The sequence below is a fragment of the Homalodisca vitripennis genome, chromosome 4, assembly GCF_021130785.1.
Source record: "Homalodisca vitripennis isolate AUS2020 chromosome 4, UT_GWSS_2.1, whole genome shotgun sequence".
Lineage (NCBI taxonomy): Eukaryota > Metazoa > Arthropoda > Insecta > Hemiptera > Cicadellidae > Homalodisca > Homalodisca vitripennis.
The window spans coordinates 171,114,154-171,136,223 of NC_060210.1; the positions used below are offsets into that span (position 1 = coordinate 171,114,154).

At 33.0% G+C, this 22,070-nt stretch overlaps 1 protein-coding gene across 3 annotated transcripts in view; it reads left to right on the plus strand.

The window, feature by feature from the left end:
- The first annotated feature begins 3,632 nt into the window (after positions 1-3,632).
- LOC124360614 (sodium/potassium/calcium exchanger 4) overlaps positions 3,633-22,070 on the plus strand; it is a 52,742-nt gene continuing 34,304 nt past the window's right edge. For 2 of the 3 annotated variants that reach the window (XM_046814368.1, XM_046814369.1), the window contains exon 1: positions 3,633-3,789. In XM_046814368.1, the coding sequence (XP_046670324.1) occupies positions 3,768-3,789 (22 nt within the window). In that variant the 5' untranslated portion in view covers positions 3,633-3,767. Of the gene's footprint in view, positions 3,790-7,129; positions 7,258-22,070 lie in introns of those variants that run through there. The other variant, XM_046814370.1, reaches the window with a different exon arrangement.

Sequence of the window (22,070 nt, forward strand, 5' to 3'; positions counted from 1 at the left end):
GATAATACCGTAATTAATTGTAAACTGTCAGTAGAACATACTGTGAAAGAGAAAGGGGCATTTGGTATTATCCAGTGGCCACTATTTTTGGAAGAGTTTTTCTTGCGTGACCTAAGAAACTACATTATTAGAAATATAGCACATTTTATTTGAGTTACTGCAATATAAATCTGTATAACAACTTTTAACAATCAATCTTTATGAGTTATAAACATCTGATTAAATTAAAAATTAATTTTAAATAATTTTTTAACTTAATCTAATCTAATTTTCTATTTTTATCGTTAATTCGTAGTAAAGATTTCAGAAGTGAAGGGTTGACCATAAGTAGTATATACGTATTCGTATTCACACAGTAAGAAAAAACCAATAACTGTGAATAGCAAATGTTTATTATATGATTAGAAAATATTTTAATGCTTTAGCAAGGATAATTTTGTTTAACAGCAGGTTTATATTTTGATATACTTTGGAATATTCATATCAGACTTTATAGTAGGGTTAACTGGAAATATACTAGTTAATTAGCCTTCTATTATTTTTAAACTTAGAGATTTCAATTTCCTGCTTTATAATTTAGTTTTAATGTGGTTGTGTAATTTTTAAGAAATACGGTAATGATTGTATTTATTACTAATCCTTCCAAGGTTTGATTTCTCTCGAAAAAACAAGGATTCTTCTAATATTCTATCTACTTAAGAATTTGCCGAATTTTAAACTTTGTATTACAGTTTACGTTCAGAGCACACAAACTTATTTATTTATAATCTCGTCTAAATTTACATTTATGTGTCATTTACTTACATTTATGTCTTTATAAGTAGATTTTTGTTTTTATAAACATCAGTGGTAAATTAATCGATCGCTTTATGTAATTCAGTGACGGTAGCGGTTGTCGGAGGCTATAACACATATAGAGAAAATGTTGTGGTTTATTGGACATTTTCGCCTCAGTTATATACACGTGAACGTAAATGTGCTCAACCAACTCTCCAAACTTTAAATTTGGAAAGAGTTGCGACTATGAATATGATGGTAGTAGCCATCTCATCTGCAAGAACCAGAAGTGCAAGAAAGTTACATCTATAATACTGTTCTAAAGTATAACTAATGTAATAAATTCCGGAAAGCACTTGCGTTTAAAATATTAAGTTTCCCTCCCGTTCTTCTGAGAATTGAAAAAGACTAGTCAGTTGATTCAGTGTGATTACTTTCGAAACCAAGTAAATTCAAAATTCGTCATTTAATAAATTCAGTCTTTCTACCATGTAATGCCAGTAGCGTATTCAGAGAGTACGAGAGGACTCCCTCCTTAGTTTACTTGAAGAGAATAATGGAATATTCTGACAAGGATACAGTTTTGCTTATGAACTTAGCATAAACCAAAATTTGAAATTGTATGAGTTTATAGTTATTAGAACTAAAATTTCTGTATTACTGATTTAGAAGTAATACGGTTTGTATTGGTAACTTTCTTCCGATCACCCTAAGACCGAATGAAACTCCTGTCGTTGGAGAAGCATCGGTCACGCGGCGCGGCGGTGTGCTGACTAAACCCAAACTAGATCGAGGGGTAGTGGTTGTGGGGGGTGGGGGTGGAATAAGGTCTTACACAGACTAAGTTTTTATCTCGGGCCGTCCCTGATTAAACTAGTATTAATTGTACGGTATTTCTTTACATTAGTTCAATTATTCCGTAATATATTTGTAATTAGCACAATGCACTGCTTGCATTTCTTAAATGGATTCCCTGTGTGTAATTTAGGTAGGGTGGTTGCATTTTGTTTCTTTGCTATAGCTCTAATCGTTATCCTAATATACGTTTAGGACACTAGCTGACTCCCCCTGTATATGGATATAAACATTATTTCCTGACATTTTTTTTTTTTTTTTAGCGTTGGGGTATTGGGGTGGATTCACAGATCCTCACACGTCAATCTGAGCTTATTGTGTGCCCCTTTGATGTTAGAGGGGTAAGCCTATCTTTGTGCCCTTAATTAGGCTAAGAAGCTTTTCCCCGATACTAGCATCTGGTTCGTCGCCTGGTTGTTTATCACCGAAAAGAGCCCTTCTCCTTGCTCCCAGTCTCTCACAGTCCAGTATTATGTGCAGTCTCTTCAGACTTATTGCAGAGTCTACACTCCGAGTCCTCATTTCGTAAACCTAGAGTGTTTAGGTGTTTCCTGAAGTGGCCGTGTCCAGTGATCAAGGCAATCACTTGCTTAACCCGATCCCTGCCCAGCCCCATCAGCCATCTGGTGAAGCCGGAGCTAGAATCAGCAAGCAGTCTTTTGCCGAGTGCTTGTCCTTGGTGACTCTGCCACCGCAAGCGGTGTGTCTTCCTGGACCATTTGTTTATACTTTGGTAAGCGGCTGACTTGCTTATACCACAACTCGGTTCTGGACCGGTGTATGGCATGCTTGCTCCGCTTTTGGCAAGCCTGTCGGCGCATTCGTTGCCACCTATGCCTGTGTGGCCCGGTACCCAACCAAGACGCACAAAGTTGCGTGATCCAAGTTTGCAGAGAGTGTTAAAGCACTCCCACACAAGCTTGGATGTAATGCTGTTGGAGTCAAGAGCTTTAAGAGCTGCCTGACTGTCTGACATTATACAGATGTTCTTTCCTTGGTACCCTCTGGTAAGGCCTAGGTTGGCACAGACCAGGATACCATAGATTTCGGCTTGAAATATGGAGCAGTTCCGTCCCAAACTGCCGCAAAGGGCAGTTCTAGGGGATTGACTAAACACTCCATATCCAGTTCTGCCCTTAATAAGCGAGCCGTCCGTGTACCAGACAAAGCTCTTTCTTATTGTTGGGATGTTATCTTGCGATTTCCACTCATCTCTGGAGTAGAAGTCAACAGAGAATGGCTCCTGACATTAAAAATAAAAATGAATGAATGGAATTAGACATTTTGTTTGTAAAGATTTTTGTGCTGAGAATACACAAGTATTTTGTGATTTTAGTATAAACTCAGTTAATAAAGGCAGAATCCAGACGTAATTTAACACTTTGATGATCCATATAGCCTTCCACTAGGTGCTTCCACAGCCAGTGATTAGGTCCGTGCATACATCTAGGTGGGTTATTAACAGATGTATACAAATGTAATATTAGCCTGTTGTTCACATCAAAGGCACTTTTAGGAAAGAGTACAATATCTCATCCCTTAAGTTAACGAATGAATTAAAAATAAATTGATTTCCAGATAGAAATATAATTACAATACTATTGACCTTTTACATAACAAAAAAATCAAATAATCACATATTATAAAAATAAATCATAACATTACAACGAAATTATGCTATTTATTACAGTAATACATAACAATATTAAAACAGATAGAGGTACATTGGCAGAAGCCTGTGCGCAGGTTTGATTTGCACAAAAATTAAACACGTGTCTGAAGATTGATTAAAAGTGTAATAAATGACAAAGTTGATAATGATACAATTATCAATTAAAAGAATGAATACGTTAATAATATATTATGGGATTTATTATTTACTAAATTTTTAAGGTACGGTAATAAAAGAAACTGGCGGATGAACTGTGTTTAATTGAAAATGAGATGATGGATGGGAAGTATTGTAATAGTTATGTCCTAGTGGTGGAGTGGGACGGACTGAAGACGCAGGGTCGCGGCGAGCGTGGTCGGTTGAATAGCTAGGGCGTAACTACCAATCTAAATAGTATAATAGCATGGGATGGCCAGCGGCGACCTAATTCAGTAGCCAATGCTTTCTGTGAGCCACCGCTACAATGGATTACGAAAGCGAAGGAGGTATTTATGAGTTAATTATGACTTTATTATGGTATCTAGTTTATAATTCTCAGTATTAATAGATAATCTTGCACTCGGTCCGTCAATCAAATATTTAAAATGTAAAATATCAATTTCATATAATTGATTTGTCTATTTGGATAAAAATAAGTAAAAGCAGTCACGTGGTTGCTGTCGACGATCTTTAAATATTTTACACAAGGCAATTGCACAATAAGTACCCGACGTAAATTAAGCTAAAATAGCATATGTGTGACTCATTCATCACATTTTCTATTGAGTACTAAAACTTAGATATTCAAGATTTTACTTTACATAAACATACAGTGTAACTTGTACCGAATTGTTAGTCAGTGTTAACCTAAATTAGATTTTTCCAAGCGCGGTATTATATTTAAAAATTAAGCTTTTGCAAATAATATTCTGTAGCAAGATTTATCTTTGTCAAAGTAGTTTCCTGAAAATTAAGCTTTTGAAAATAATATTCTGTAGCAAGATTTATCTTTGTCAAAGTAGTTTCCTGAAAATTAAGCTTTTGAAAATAATATTCTGTAGCAAGATTTATCTTTGTCAAAGTAGTTTCCAATTATTGTCTACGATTACGTTAGAGTTGTGTATTTGTGTCATGAAACACAAGTTACTGACTTTAAAGATTATCGGTTATAAAGACAGATTTGGTTTGTGTGTACCTACGCATAGGCAGAACCCAAATTTTTATTCTTAGAAAAATGTATTTTGTAGGATATGGATAAGTTACAATAAATACTGTTAATCTGAACATATACATGCTGTACTTTTATATCCAGTACAGATACAACCACGTTAAACATTTGTCAATCATTACATCTAAAATTGCATTATCATGTTCATTGAAGGAGCTTCGTGATGTGAAGTTACAAGAAGGTGAAAACTGCAGTTACGCTCTCCAAAAAGAAACGAAATTTATTTTTTTATCCAAAAAAGGACTTTATCATAAATAATTCAATTAATGTGGCTTTTATCAAATTATATTTGTGTACGCTAAACAACCAATTTACAAACGATGGCAGAAAAGACAAATAATTCAAATTTGAATAAAATACTTATAGCCGAAAATTTACAAAGAAGAAGACAAGCCGGATCAATAAATAAAAATAAAAATTACAGTTGAAACTTGAATAACTTCAAGTAGAAGAATAAGAATGTATTTTTTATTTTAAACAATTCCTTTCTTGAAAAAAAAAAAACACAAATTTATAAAACATTTCCAATATCGCAGCATTTGTAAATCACCAAGTTCTGTGGGTTAAACAACGCGCTCTGGTTACACTGATACGTATCCACAGAACAATAGTGGAGTAGCTGTTATTAGCTTATCTGTTGATCGCAGTTCTCTAGGATTTCTACATAAAATGACGTGAAGAAATATTTAATTCAATTCATAACTGAATATTGTTAATTGATCAACTGATACATACAACATTCTTGTATTCACCTACTTACAAAAACACAACATCAAATAGACAACATTTTCTCCGAAACCATATCTCTCTATCCCTCTACATGCTTAAGAATTATACATTTCCCTAATTGTGACTATACAGGTAATTCCTCCCGTGTGCTATACCATTCCTCTCCGCTTACTTCACCTGGTGCGTAAACATTTCTTAGTTAAATACTGGCATGTGATTTTTAGTTTCAAGTGCATTTTATTTCTAATAATCAGAGGCAAACATTTTAAGATCCAAAGTACTATCAACATTGATATCAGTGGTAGATTTGGAGCTGAACGTACGAGTAAAACTTGCTTAGTGTTATTTTAATAAACACAACACTCATACTTAATTTTGAAATATTCTTCATCAATTTCACATACAAAATGTGATTATTGAGTATTTTTCCAACACTTTGATTTTGCAATGTACCGACAGTATGCGTCAAAATAAGTTTTACGACTAACAATTATTTTAAATGTTTTTCACAGATCCGCAGAGTTTTCTTTTTAATAAATATAACTGGCTATTATTTGTAACTTCGTACTAATAGATCTGCGTCTAAGTCTAACAGGAGATAATGGGCAAACCTTTTTAAAATTACTTACCAATCATCACTGGAAGAGATCTTCTAATTCTCGTACACATTCGCTTTTTATGTCCTAAGGTGAAAAGACAATTTCTAAGAACGGGTCGGAGCCTCGATTTGAAGAAAGCACCTCCCATTTTCAATGAGCAACCATGGAGTAACATGAACGTATTATTTATCAATGGAACATTTCATAACTTTTGTTGCTATACAGTAGTTGGTATTGAACTTGTTACCAATAACGTGTAGTTATTGAACTGAGGCGGAGACGTGGAGTGGAATAGCAACTTTTCTCAGAGGCCAACATATTTCAGCAATTTCGTGACAATCAGTTGACATCTGTTTTCATATCTGCTTAATAATTTATTGATACACTCTGGGTTGTGAGTAACACAATAAACTGTGGAAAACTATTTGGAAATTATTGCAAAATATGTTTCAATTACACCAGATTGCAACTACCAAAGTGTATACATCTGAGATTCCAGTTCATGGCATTTCTATAATTATTTTGTAAGATTTCAGTTGTTTCTAATTTAAAAGACCAGCGAGGAACGCAACTGTGATGATATTATACAAACACCTGCATTATCCCGGATTCTTACATTATAGCAATTCCAGGCACCTCGGCCAATATTAAGCGCTAGGTATATTTTCCAAAACATCTTTTTGACTAAGACCTCACAATATCACTTTATCAACTCTTAGAGCAATAATAATTGTGTAATTGATGGGAGCAAAATGGTTTATTACTATTAAAGCTGTAATTGTTTACAAATCTTAATAAGGGTTGGAATTTTAAGATTCTCTTTCAATTAACACTGACTATATTGCAATCGGTTCAAGCAGCAAAGGTATAAAATGATGTTGGACTAGCCTTTAAACGGAATTAATACAAAATGACAATTAAACCGATTCAGTGTTGTACATTTTAGTTAATATAAGTACAAAAACCTACATAATGAATGTAACAACACGTTATTACGATATAAAATATAATTGTGCCATGAGAATTATTTTTTTAGGAAATTTAAACTAAGCTGATCAACTTTGTCTACACAGGTTTACAATATTACAAATACATCTCAAGATATTTTGTGTTGAGTATAACTTCATCATAACCCTTAATGAACCGTTAGTCTTTTTAAACAGCTACGCTGATAACAAACATGCTCGTGAGTAACGAATTAAATACGACTGTCATGAAGGCAGTAAAGTCAAATGTGCTACCTACGAATCCACAATTGTGTTGATTAACTCATCTTCCTGCTTCGGTTAATGACAACTTTACGCTACTAGCAATTCTTCTCAATTAAAGCAACTTTACAAAACTCCGACCTGTGCATATTTTGGTGTCACGGACTCAGTTCGACCCACTACTACCACAACCGTATGTAAACTTGCGACGTGAGTTGCTCAATGTTCTGTGTATATTTGGATTTAGTATAATGTCTTTTTAATACTTTACTGTCAGAATTACAGTTTAAAAACATTTGAGAACAGTTTACAGTTACGTAAGTAAATCTGTTGAGAGAAAACATATTATTTAGCGGAACAACAGTGTTTGACGAAAATCGCAAAAACAGGATACGGGTCTGAGTGATTGGGAGTAAAATATGAAAAGTTAATAAAGTGTGATTTGTATGTTCCCCTTATAGTCCTAACTAGTTGGGTTTGAATTTCATGTTTCTAAAAATAATAGTATTTTAAGGACGAAACAAATAAAATAATGAGAAATGAAAACGTCATGGTTAAAGTTTTCAGTTATAGATAATTAAACAGCGGTATTGAAGAATGTGAGTCTTGCCAGAAAAAGTGGTTTAATACACACGCCAACATAGCACAGAGGGTTGGGATCAAATTCGATATCAAATATTTTCTCTGGTATACGTCACAATACAATTTTCTTTTGTAAAAATTGTGATAAGGCTTGAGTATAAGGAGTGATGATGACTCTGGTAGGAATGTACAGTCTAACGACTTGTGTTACTGTCGATTCTGTACTATAATCTAGTACAGTTCTGTCGCAACGATTAACGTCCAGTTTGGTATTGCAGTAGGTAATAAAACTACGAGGTAGTAACACTATTCAAATTGTCTTGATAATCGTTTATAAGCTGTACTTTATCACTCAAGGATCGTGTGGCAGGCAGGTAAAGAATTAGTCTTTCGAAACACACCGACTGTTATGATAATGATGATAGTTGCTTTTAGTACTACAATTGTTCAATTGTCCAAGCCGAGCGTAGGATCTTTTGTTGAATGCCGCCTCACTTATTAACTCAACCGGCGCAGTATGGTGCACGGAGGCTCGTTTCAACGATTTATCTAACTGGGTGTACTCATCTCAGCAATGAAACAAGCAATACTGTGAAATAATTCATTAATCACTGTACTCTTTTATATAATATGTATATTTTAGTGATGTTTCCAGTGACATTGATGGGTTTCGCATCAATTATTTGGCTCAACATGAGAGCTCTGAAAGTACTTCTAATTTTAAGATATTTATTATTTTAAGACCGTTAGATACTTTCAATTATCTAGGTACTTTCTTATGCGCTCAATAATGGTGCATTCAATAAACCATACTACCCTAACCTACTGCAAGAATATCACATTATTAAAAGTAGTTGAATTAATTTTAATCTATTTCTAATATAAGAACTAATCAATATGATGAATGTTAGTTGGAAACAAGATAGCCCGATGATGATGACTGTGGGTGCGCGTGCGAGAAGATTCGTTATCCTTCAGGTGCCACGGCCAGGGTCTGCGGACAGAGTATAAATTGTTATATTACTGCTTTCCCGCATATTCATAGATTAAAATGGAGCACAACTGAAATTTTGACTGCTCTATTGTCTTGCATAAGCCTGCAATTTGCTTGGTCTCCAATTTCTTTGTCCTGCCCTCTTGTTGTCAACACCACCTTATATTTTTCGATGGCAACTTCAAAGGTCAATCCCCTGTCTCAAACCAGTGGCCATATAGAAGATACATCTGAAAGTGAATTACCAGATTTTTAATAATTCGCTTGCATAGTTCCAGCCCAATCTAACCAGTTCCTTTCGCTGCACAGCAATTCCATATGCCGCAGCAAACTAACTTTAGTTATTGGAGCAGGAAGTGATGGAAGTTTTGCAGAATGTGATGTGCTTCGAGCCTTCCTTGTTATGTCTGCATTATACACTCCAATTGTTACAAACTTCTTAACGTCAATTTTACCAACATTACGGTTATTAACAGTCGAATAGATTCCTCCGGAGTTTTCACAGAACACATACCAATGCTACGGAAGGTATTTTTCCTTCACGAGTGAAAATATAACGTCATCGGCTTCTAGATGATAATTCACCAACATTTAAAGTGGAGCTACTTCCTGATACTATAGCATTCTTTTCAAATTGGGGAGGATGAAAAAAACCAGAGATTATGAAGAACGTCAAGAAGATATTGTATTACAAGCCATATTTATACCATTATGATAGAAAGGTGCAAATAGCTTTGATTATAAAAATATTGGAGATGTGATTTACAACTTTCTTTTCTATGAAGTCAGTTGGGAATGGGTTACACCTAACAATATAACACATCTAGACATTTTGAGCAATTTTACGTCACTTCTAATTAGTCCAAGAGTTATACCCATTAGAAAAAAAACTTCAACATCAAGAAATTTCCCTGTATTTGGCTTCGATACCGGTATGGCACTCTCGCATTCTCGTCTCGTTTCTTAAAACTACTTACCAGGACCTGTGATTAACCAGCGGTGTGTGTTAATATGGTAATACAATTAGGGCAAACTCAAATAATTTTACTAATGTGAGAAAAGCTTCTTAGGCTGTTATGAATCACAAGGTAAGTGTGGATGAGCAACTGCAACATCGTTTTTGTCCTCAAGGTGTTGAATCGTGATGCTCATACCAGAAACAGCGCTTCACTGACTGTACATCATTATAAAAATAATGTTCCAAGTGCAATAATTATGGATTCATTATCCTGTTTTCCTTAACCACTTCTGTATTGTGCCTTGCGAAGGTGTTTGTAGGTAATAAGAGTTATAACTTTAAAATAAGAGTTATAACATTGTTTATGGTTCATTTGCTTTAAGATGGGCTTTGTTGGGAGAAAAGTAGTTAACACTGCTGATTATGAGGCTGTTTTGGTTTAAAATGAGGGAAGCGAAGCTATGTAAATTAAAGATTCCGCTGCTAGATATTTTTAGTTTTTTTTTTTTTTCGGAAGTGATAGTATGGTTATTGACAAAATTTAACTTTACCGCTAATTTTCCGAAGCTACTGGTTTTCGTTAACGTCAATAAGTAAATCTGTGAATGTTGAGTTTAGCTCCAGTTCATTTCTCTCTTAGTGCAGCGTCTGGAATCTGACGGTGTCACATAAAATTGACTCCTCTAATCTGGAGTCGTGTTCGTCTGAAGCGACCCAAAAAAAGACAAGGACGAAGAAGCTCAAAATGAAGTCTTTACATCGTTTCGACATCAGAGGCACCCAAACTACTAAATATTAAAAAAAGTGTAATCTAGATGGAGAGGTATTCTAATTGTCTCATAGGTGCACATTTGAGTGCACTACGATGTTCTGACACGATCTCTAAGGACGCTGGAGCAACCGAGTTTTGTACGTATAACGTAGCTATGGTGGGAAGGGTTTATTCAATGTGAATGTTGAGTTTAGGTATAGTTCACTTTCCTCTTAGTGCAGCGTCTGGAATCTGACGCTATCAAAGACTTGTCTCCTGGAACTGGCCCCTGCATTAAGAAGTTGAACTGAAACTAAACTCAACATTCACATTGAATCCACTCTTCCCACCATAGCTACGTTGTGTGAAGTCAATCTGGTTCTAAATCTTATACTAGTCATTACAAACCAGAAGAATTTTATTTTTCTGCTTATCCTAAAATGAAAACGTTATATAAAAGAAACATAATTTGCTGTAATCTCTTTTAATATTTTAAACGTAACCTATAGGTTTCATATTTAATTAGATAAAGGTTTGTTGTAAATGTTATAGTGTAATTAGCCTACGCTGAAGAAACATAAACATAACTTTACTACAATATATTATCTAGTTGTTGTTGAGAAAAGGTTGCGACAAGCTGCACCAAGGGTGGCTCTTAACAAATTAACTTTTCTGTTGATCTTGGTTTTGAGCTGTATGATTGTGGGAATTCGGCACCACTAAATGTTTTCATCTTACTCATATTTCAGTTTATAACTTAATAGTACATAATTACAAGGCAAGTGGCGCATGGTAATTGAGAGGAATTAAGCTAATTGTAACAATAAGCTAATGGTCATTGTCACGCTGGCGCCCCAATAAACAGACACTGCTATTACAATGGGATCAAAAGGTTTAGATGCCCGAATTTGAAAGTTAGCCACAAACTAAACAGTAGATCTACAATAACGGGAGTTTAAAATTTAGTTTTTTATCTCTGCGTTCAGACATATAAGAATATTATTTACACACAATAACTTCAACTTTTTATGTTGCATTACTTCTGAATTTGGTTAGCCCCCAAATGATTAAAAAATTTCACTTAAGATGGCATAGCATTTAACTTTATCGCTCCTGCTCTCGTTTGTCTCTCTGCACTGCCAAAAGCTTTAACACCCGTCGGTAAAACCATTCTGCCCATTGATGAAAACGGCCACGTTGAATGGGAGAGGGAACTTGCAGTTGTATCAAAAGCATCAGCCCCCGTGTTGTATAAATGTATAAACGGTTGTCAGCAATGTCGCTTTTTGATCATGTTACTTTTTCATCCTAAATGTCTTTCTTGAACTAGAATTAGCGCCATAAGGGATGAGATCAGTGCACTTGAGGAAAAGGTGCTAAAAAAGTTTCCCTATTTTCAGTACCAACTGTGCGTCAAGATGAAGAAATGTGTTGATATATTCGTACCATATTGATCAATAATGACTCATTATTGTCGCTTACCTTTTTTTTAAATATTTAAACTAATGTAGTAAGGTTGAATTAATACCTATAATTAGATTATATACTCCAGCAATGAAAGCCCTCGAAGGATTTGAAAAATAAAAATAAAATACTAATCAGGATTTTTGTAGGCACCGGCCAGACATTACACTGTTACATGTTTTTTAATATTTTTTTTTGTGGTTAACAGCATTAGCGTGTTTGTTAGATATTTTTATTATGGTTATTAAAATCTATTACAATAATAAGAAAACAGAAAATCTAGAAAATGTTAAAAAGACATTGCAGTACAAATATTATTCCTTCCCAATTTATGATAAAATTCTATAAACACCATAGTCTGTCATACAGTATTTCGTATATCATTTGGTCTTTAGTTAAAAAAAATCATTATGAAATGTATATTAAGTAACTTTGTACTCTTTTATTAACATTATTAATAATTAATACTTTTTTTATATTATTTTAACAATGCATTAATTCCATCATCAATCAATTGTATACTCATTTATCCTTTGTAAAAATGTATCATTGTATCATAACATTTTAATTTGTGAAGGTGAAAACTTTATTCTGCAACAGTTAACTTAAATTAGATTTCTTTATTTTTAAATATCTCGTCACGTAAATGTGACGATTTGTATGTATGTGGCTTGAATTGTTACTGGCTACCAAGAAGACAAGTACCTAGTCAGAAGTCTGTGTACTGAACATTATTGAGCATAAATAAATTCTCTTCCTTACTCTCGATTGTTTTATATCCTCAGCTGATTGTTAAAACAGCCAATTTTTGATATGATTAGTTGTCTAGATCCTTACAAGACTCCTACGTCAAGAAACAAATAGTACATTGAGGCGGCGTGGGATTTCCCGAAGCCTACTAGCCTAGAGCTAACAATTAGAGAAGAAAAAAAAAGTTGTGATGTGTTGTGGACATTTCATTCGATGATATTCAATTTCAATGTATTTATGATTCTTGTCAAGGTACGATTCGCTGTTATACACAAACAGCTATTTTTTCGGCGTCTGTTTAAATAAACAGTTGAACTTAAATTAATGCCAAGGAAAAAATTAACTAAAAATCTTTTTTAGTAATCTTTTTTCAGTAACATCTTTTTTGTGATTTAATTGATTTAATGCGTTTATTCAGACGGATGGCCTATTGTAGAAAATGAATTTTTGGTTATTTAACTGATGCGAGAAAAATGACGTAACTTTTAATTTTAATTTTAATTTAACGATTATAATAAATTATACGCTGTTAGTTTTAGAATAACTTGTACTACTCTTTTAAAATTTATAAAGTGTTAGATTTTGGTTGACTTTTACATCAACGTTTTTTAACAGAATACCACAGTCCAGTCTTTGTTGTACAAGTAATAATTAATTTTTTAGTAATTTATGTTAAAAATCTCGACTTTGTACTTTCAATGATAGCACTACAATGTAAAACATACACACCAACATAAAATAACGTTTTAGGAAGTGTATTCATAGGAAATGAGTTTACTATTTCATGAAATTTGGCATTCTATTTTTGAATCATCCTGTAAATGTATACTGATTATATCTTTTATAACTTCGTGTAAACATGAAACACGATAATATATTCTGTAACAAAGTTAAATTCGCATAGTGGCCGATGCTTAGGAAAGAGACTGTTTACAACAACTGGGCGGGCTTGTTTGGACATGCGTTTCCCTAATTACCTGGCATTGTGCGCTGTGAATAGCTGCACATCCCTGCAGGAAATTGACTATTAGAAAGAACAGAAATTTCTTTGTTCTCATCACATTATTCAAAATCCCTGTGCTATTGATTTATAAAAGTTCTTTTAAAGAGAAACTATAATTTTACAACTTTGCACGCATTTCGTGCACGCAGTATCTGCAATTATGAAACTGCAGTATTATGCAATACATTGTGAAATGGAAGTCATTGAAATTGGCAAAAGGAATATTAAGATTTAAGTATTACATAGCCAGTTTTGTTGCCTAAAATATCATTCAGTCGACATATTACGCAAATTAAAATAAAACATCATGTCTCATACATCAACAATGTCTCTTACAAACCAGAGGAGTCAAGAATAAAATGTCTGCAATATTCTAACACTTATTCTGTCTGGTATAGAAGAAATTACTGCACATACAATTGTGATTAGACAAATAGCGGCTACTGTATTAGTTTCAGGGAAATAGAAATGTCTCGTAAGACATATAGTACAAATTCACATAGGACGCAATGACGAGGATGACCTAGAGCAATGTGAAAGTTTAAATAATTATCTTCCCCATGTTTGGTGGTTTTGAAAATGAAGAAGTATACGATATATAGACTTGTTTTACAACTAGATGTTTTAGTCGCAAAGAAGGTCAAAACGACGTTTTTACTGAGCAATGAAGGTTTGTTGGGTGACTAGTTGATTTTAGAATTGGCTAAGTAGGTGAGAGGAAACCAAATTAACTGTATTCAATAGTTATCTATAATTTTTTTACATTTTATTTCGCTGTTATTGTAATTATAAGATCATTTTACAAAATGCTGTAGGTAAAGTCAAAAAGTGTACTTGTAAGTCCAAATATTCCCTCAGTAAATGAAACCACCGTTATCACATAGGCGAATTCTACAACCGGAGAAGATCCACCTGAAATGTACATAGCTATTTAAGCTGCGATGTTTTCAAAAATAATCAAATATACTCGTACATGTTTTATTTGGTGTGGGAGAAACCTATTCAAATTCTGCAGTCTTGACTCAGCAGGGATGCAACCTGTAAATATTTTCAGTAATCTAATACCATACTATAGACAAATTACTGCAAAGTATAAATTTGATTTCCAGCAACAGTTTATTTATTAAGTTATTATTGTGCTTTTCACAAATAAATCCTTAATTCTCAACAATGTAAGTCAATAATTAATTAATTCACAAAAATAAGTAGCAGTACTTTACATGTTCTTCCCCAAAATCTGATGGAACGAACATGTACCCCTGGTGTTTCATTGTTTGAAAAAATCTATTAATTATTCATACATAACCTGTTTAGTTTATTGTGAAACATACATGAATAGCCTAAACCTAACATAAGGATACATCATTGTTGCACTATAACTAATTATATCTTAGTAAGTATACACAAGTAAGAAAATACTGCAAATATATCTGAACCCTTGCTCTACAGATGCTTCTATAACACCGCAATATTGCAAAAGAGTTAGATAGCAATGAATACAATAATAAACATAGATTATATATGTTTTTCATAAAAATAACATGTGCAATTTTAATCGTTTATGTTGGTGGATTGCTACGTTAGATCCTACTAAAAAATGTATCAATGTAATCGTAATTATTAGTGTATAATGTATGTTAATGTATATGTACATCACTTGTATGTTTTCACTTAAGCATCATAATTGTCTTTTTACTTTTGGTCTTGTCATAGTGTTACGTACTGGAAAATAGATCAGCTTGAATTGTATTAATGAACAATTTGATGTGTTTTGTTATGATCATGACTATTGTAAGTTATAGTTGAACTATTTTAGAGAATAAATCTGGTTTCTTATAAGTTTTAATATTTAATATTAGCGATGAGGGTGGAACTTTATTTTAATATTTAATACTGGCGATTTGAGTCTTTTCACTGTGGGTAAACAAACGCCTAACACCTCACATGATTATCAGGCGTAACCTCGTTTGATTCACTGAAACCTCCCGTTTTAAACGGATATGACTTTGATCTAGTATACAGACCTGGAATTTCTATTCAAAATACAGAGAGGTTAACTCGTCTTCTATGTCTCTTAAATACTGCAAACCAAGAGATAAATGAAGTCTTAAATGATATTTTCTCCACTGAATCGGATGAATATGTCTATATAACTGCTGATATAGTTGCAAAGGAAAGGAAAAAGGACACTCTTCTATCAACAAAATTCTTTGGACTTTACATGGTTGGCTAAATCATAACTCTAATCCAAGTTTAACAACTTTCACTTCACTTCAACGTACTATTTCTTGTTACAAACAATATTTACTCTGTGGAACTAGGATATCACTACAGCTTCACTGAGACAGCAAGTTTTGATACTTTTTCACATGGGGGATGACGGTATTGTTCGAACCGTCAATAACCCCATTAGCATGAAGTTATTTTTTGTGGCCAAAACTTGACATAGAAGACATAAAGATAGTAAAACAATTCAGATCTTTTGCTACCAACAATGGCCTCCGTCATATCTTAGTTGCTCCATACCATTCATCGTCAAATTATCAGGCAAAACGAATGGTTCACACAACAAGAATCTTAGATTATTTGTGACGAGTAATAAATGGTGATTTGAAAAAGAGGTTAGCTCAGTGTTTACTTTCGTCCCATATGACACCTCATTGCTCGACAAATATGCCTCGAAGTAAACTACTTTATGACAGGCGAATTAGAGCAATATTTAATGGGATTCATCCTGATTACTACCCTGATAAAAAAAGAAAAAAGTAGCATATCTAAGGCGTTTCACAATTACTCAAGCTCGCCACAACGATAATTTGAAGATAATGACTGTGATTTTGCGAAATACCATAACCAACGGAGGCCAAGATGGATTCTTACTAGAATCTCTTGTGTGACTGGACCATTAAGCTACCGTCTTATGACTAAAGATGAAACAGAAATACGACGTCATGTATGTTGATCAACTCAAACCTCACTAAAACACTGACTTTTTTATTCCTCACCCGATTCAACCATACAAGCCAGAATCACATAATCAGGTTAGACAATAATGGCCCTTGTAGATAGGTTCAGCCTAATATCTCCTCGAACAAAAGTGTAAAACGCCCTAATCATGTTCGAACACGTTGATCTCCCCGTTATATCTGAAGGACTATTGTACGCTGGGAAGGAGTGTTATGTACTGGCAAATCAATTGGAATTGTATTAATCATCTGATATTTTATTATGGCTATTACTGTAAATTATAGTAAGTTGAACTATTTTAGATAATAAATCTGGTTTCTTGTACGTTTTAATATTTAATGTGTATTTAATAATTCAATAAAACAGTTCACATAATATATAATCCAACATTAAATCCTTCCCTATGGTCTTGAACATTTTAAAAACAACAAACGCTAATTCATGTATGAAGTGTTATCGACATTATATTTCGATCTGGTAATGGTACGACCGAGCTGAGGGTAATGGTACGGGCCATTCTGTCTTTCACTATACTTTAAACTTTGATGAACCGTCTAGGCGAAATTTTAGTATATTTACCATGAGTCAGGTGTACATGTGTGTAGTTATGCATATCATCTTGTGTTTTTTAACTGTTCGTTTGACAATTTTGTAACCGTGCGAAACTCGTCACGCGAATAGAATTTTAATTGATTACTTCAAGCTTATAAGTACATAAACTAATAAAGTTTAACTATCTTCCACCTCAAAGAGAGAAACTCATTTTGGCATTTTCCGCGATGAATAGTGTGATTGGTCTTGTATTACTTTATCTTTATTTTTATCTACTCTGAAGTTGTAGGGTTTCATTCCTGTCAACTGCAATCTTGCAATTTTTTTGTAGAATTACAAAAACTGCTCGAAATATAGTCTTATCTCTATATATCACCTTGAACATTCAGACTTATAAATTACATAAATAAGTTACATCTAAAAATCTTTGTGAGATAGCTTTGCATTGATCAGCTATACGTTAGATGGTATTTTGAAATCGTACAGAATAAGTTAATATTTCTCGTTTCAGTTTATCGGTGATAAGTTTAGGCCATCTTCTTAGAACACTACAATCCAATCTTGAGGATTTTTCATAACTTAGTTGCAAATCTGAACTTCAGTACTTTTTTAAACATACTAGGTTTATCTCAGTATCTGATACTGAAATAATGACTGCTTAATCTGACGAGTTCTTTGTCCCTGTGGTATAAGCATCATTCCAGATATTGGTTGGTCTACTGATATTTTTTTCTAATTGGGGTAATTGTTTCCTTATTTACTGAACTTTAAATTACTCCTAAAAGCAGATGAAGTTTTGGGGATTTTACCAATGATGTCAGAAGATAGAATTGTCTGCATTTGTATACGAGTATATAATACAGTACGTAGAATAACGCTCGTTCAGTTTGAGTTAGTCATTAACCTTTTAAATCTGATATCTTATGATCCTCTGCTCGTCTTGTACCATAATATAATGTAGCCAAAATTCTTGTAATTGCCCATTTTTTGTTGGAAAATCTATAAATTCTTATAGTAATTTCTTTTCTAAGATAAAGAACTTGATTCTACGGTGTAATGAAAAGAATAGGTAATAGTATTCTGCACATTTGACATCGTTATGCTACACTACACACACTATGTTATACTTCTCTCTAATTGAGATGTTTATGCAGTTTTTACACCTGAGGAAAAGGGAAGATTCCAATCCTTGAAGCTTAGCCATATATGTTTTGTAACCTATTGTAACAATGGCGAATGTCAGAAATCCTAGTATCCATCCATCAGCAATCACAAACTGAAAACAAAGAAATGCGTGGTTTTTTAGAATTTAGTATGTTAGTTATTAGTATTCCTTTCTCCATTACAGATTAGCTGGACTACGTCCAGGTGTGATGTTTGGGGTACGTCTGCATGAACAAAAATAGTATACGTAGTATACTATTTTTCTACGTAATAATAAAAAAAAAGTTCCGCGTAAACGAAGCCTTTCTTCAATCAGGGTCAGGGCGATATATCTCGAAAGAATTAGCTATAACTAGAAATTTTGCATGAAACTTTATTTCTACATAAATAATATTGAGTTCAATAATGGTAGATTTTATTACATGTTATTTCCTAAGCGTCAGCGAAGCCTATCACTCAGGAGGATATCTCGAGAACAAATTATATTATTACTTTGAAATTTGCTTCAAACTTAATTTGTACAAAACCAAGATCAGATTCAATAGTGGTGCATGATTCTCGATGGAACGTCTTTATTATTTTTATTTATTTTTCACTTGTTCCAATATATGTTATTGAGAGTTCTAAATTAATGAACAGAAGCTAAGTAGTCAAAGACGTTTGATCAGGCTTACATAATAAATCATTTTCTTAACAGGATAGCTACAACAGCAACAATGGATAACATAAAAATGGGTTTAAATTTGAGATCGGTTTCAGACCACGTAAAAGATTGAAATTTTTATTTCAAAAGGCCAATAATAACTTTTTAGCCATGTTATTAGAATAAGATGTAAGTTACACAAGTTTTTTTGGGGGATACACCTATATATTTGTCTAATGATAATAATAATTCTACACAGCATTCAGTATAATGAGGATGAAACCCCCCCCCACAACATTGACCCCCCTCTTCTGTCTGACATTATAGTTCAAAAGAAATTGGACATTGTTACAATATCCAGTACAGATAAATTCAATTGTTGATTAGATTTCTTTGGTTTTATTTGTTTAAAGAGTGTTTAAGTTTCGAAAAGTACATCAACGTCTAAAACACATCTAAGATCACACATCCTGTTATTCGATTCCTAATTAGTTAATTTTAATAAGTTACATCTTCTGCAAGAGAACGAATGATGGTCCTCTGACGAAATATAATATTATACACTCTCTCACAATCTTAAATCGAGTCATCTGTAGAAAACAATATTTTATAGGCAATTACAGATTAGGATATTTTGTTAACATCCGCTGCTCAAAACTGCCAGTTAAGAGAAAAATATTTTTTCTTGTTACTCTACGCAGGAAAATTAAAAGGACAAACAAATCAAGAAAATCAGGTGAAATAAAAACGTACCAAATATTTTACACTTAGTGCTTATCCATAATGCTCATAGAATGTGTACCTATATGAACTTTATTTTGATGAAATGAAATCAACTATTACTGGATTTACATCTCTTTTCAATATTGTCTCTCCTTGTAGTTCTAGTCGCTGAGCGGCAGCGATACAACAGCAATATCTTTTACACTGAAAGCTTACAACACCAATATTTCCGCTAACAATTCGTCCAGTCTAAAAAGTTTAGAATATAAATAGACTACATTTTAGAAAAATTACATTTCTTCCGTCGAATAGAAATTTTGAGAACGAACTATAATAGACTTGACACTTTGCAAGAAGTTTCTTCATTTCTATATAGGCAACATCGATTTCGGTGATAGTGAATGTCACTTAATGAGATTTTGGTGTACGTTAACTACATGTATTATAGCTAGACAGTCATTGTACAGTAGTGGAAAGTGTTTACGTTGGTGTATGGTTAACCATGATGTCAACGAGAAAATCACAGATAAATACATTTGGAAAAAAGACTGAGTACAATTATATGAGATTTTAACATATGACTTGTTAAGCTAACACATGTAGCTTTTGAAATTTGTTTGTTCTCTTTTAAGTCTTATCTGTTTTAAGCTTCTAAGTACAATGGTTTTTATTTTCAAAGTACAAACACTTTTTCTTTCATTTCAATACCCGATTGGGCCTCCCTGGGATTTGATCCCGCGAATCCTCAGTTAGAGAGCCGAGACTATAACTATTAGTCTACGGAGGAGGACACACATGTAGCTTATTCATGCAGTAAAAAAAAACAAAAAAATAATTTTACACGTCATATGGCATTCTGAAATCTTACAAATTATCGCTCTATATCTACCTGTACAAGTATTTAGCAAAGTTTGGTTTTGAAAAAACTGCCTCATCTGTTTAATGAATTATTTTGATAAGTTTCACGTTTTCTCCAAATTATAATCTTTTTATTTATTTTTTTTAAGGAGGTCACCAATTGGAATAATCCTAATAGAATCTATAATAACAGGATTGGAAATCATCAGCCCACAGTGGAAATTTTCTTTGATCTTTCCAGAGCATTCTTTTCGTACTTATATTACGAACGATTACAATTCTTATAATTATTTCTTAACCAGAAAATTAATTCATATTCCTATCAACTAAACAGAAGAATTGTTATAGTAATACAAATTATCTTACTAAAGCAGCCCGCACCAAAATATTTAATGACATTTGAGGCGGACCACTAAATGTTCTCGAAATGACGCTCTATGGCTACTACTGTATGTTTGAAGAACGGGCTGCTCTTTAAGAACTAACAACAAGTTCCTTTTTAGGTATATACATTTAGATCAATCTTTACTTTTGTAATCATTTCAACTAATTTTGTTCCTAATGTTCCTTGGGTATACTCGTATATGCTCTGAGAATCCTCAGGAATTATTGTCGTTTTAAAATAGCATAAAATGATTGTTCTGGAAATCGGACCAATAATGAATTTCAGAAAGAATTTGATTTGACAAGAGTACGGCATGGAAAGTATACTAAATAAATTATAACTACGTCATGTTGGGAAAATACATTCAGGGTGTTACAGATAATGATTCTATCTATAGTATGTGTCGTTTTTAAAACTAAATATAAAACAGGAAACGATATTCATAACTATAATACAAGACACAATAAAATACCAATATCTATACAATAGTATAAATTAAATTTGTTTTCCAATTCAAGCTGACGCCAAAACATTTTACTTATGTACATTATTAGAAAGTAATACAAATTAATTTCATAGTAAGCTAAAAGCTTTTTTCTGCAGTGTTGATGAGTTCATGAATTACAATAGTAATAATACAAATGGTTATAAAAATCCATACATATTAAACTTGAAATTATACATAGCATAAACATTTATTACTTTTTAATTTCGGAGTCATTTCAGTCCATCGGGAGATGTCTCCCCTCAGCTATGCTACAAATTAATAAATCTCTTATTATTTATATATTGTTGTGTTTCTCTATTTTAGTGACTGAATCTTAATTATTGTACGTGTCACGTTCATACCATTACATATGAGTATATATTACATTTATGAGTATATATTATATTTATGAGTAAAAAGATTATATTGTATTGTACTGGATACCTAGCCTTAAGCAGCGCTAGCGACTCTCTTTCTGATTGGTTCAGTATCGACACTGTTAATTTAAAATATCAATTACAGTTTAAACAGGTATTGTTTACGTTTAACAGTAATTGATTAATTGTTATTTAACTTATGTACAAATGATTTATGTTTTGAAAATGAACAGAACATTACTCTTTTACGGTTCAGCACAGAAATTACTTGTAGCTTTTGTATTATTTATCAAAAATATTGATGTATTTCAATTTGGCACTATGCATGGAAGAACCTTCCGTTTCCGATGAGGAAAGAAAAGTAA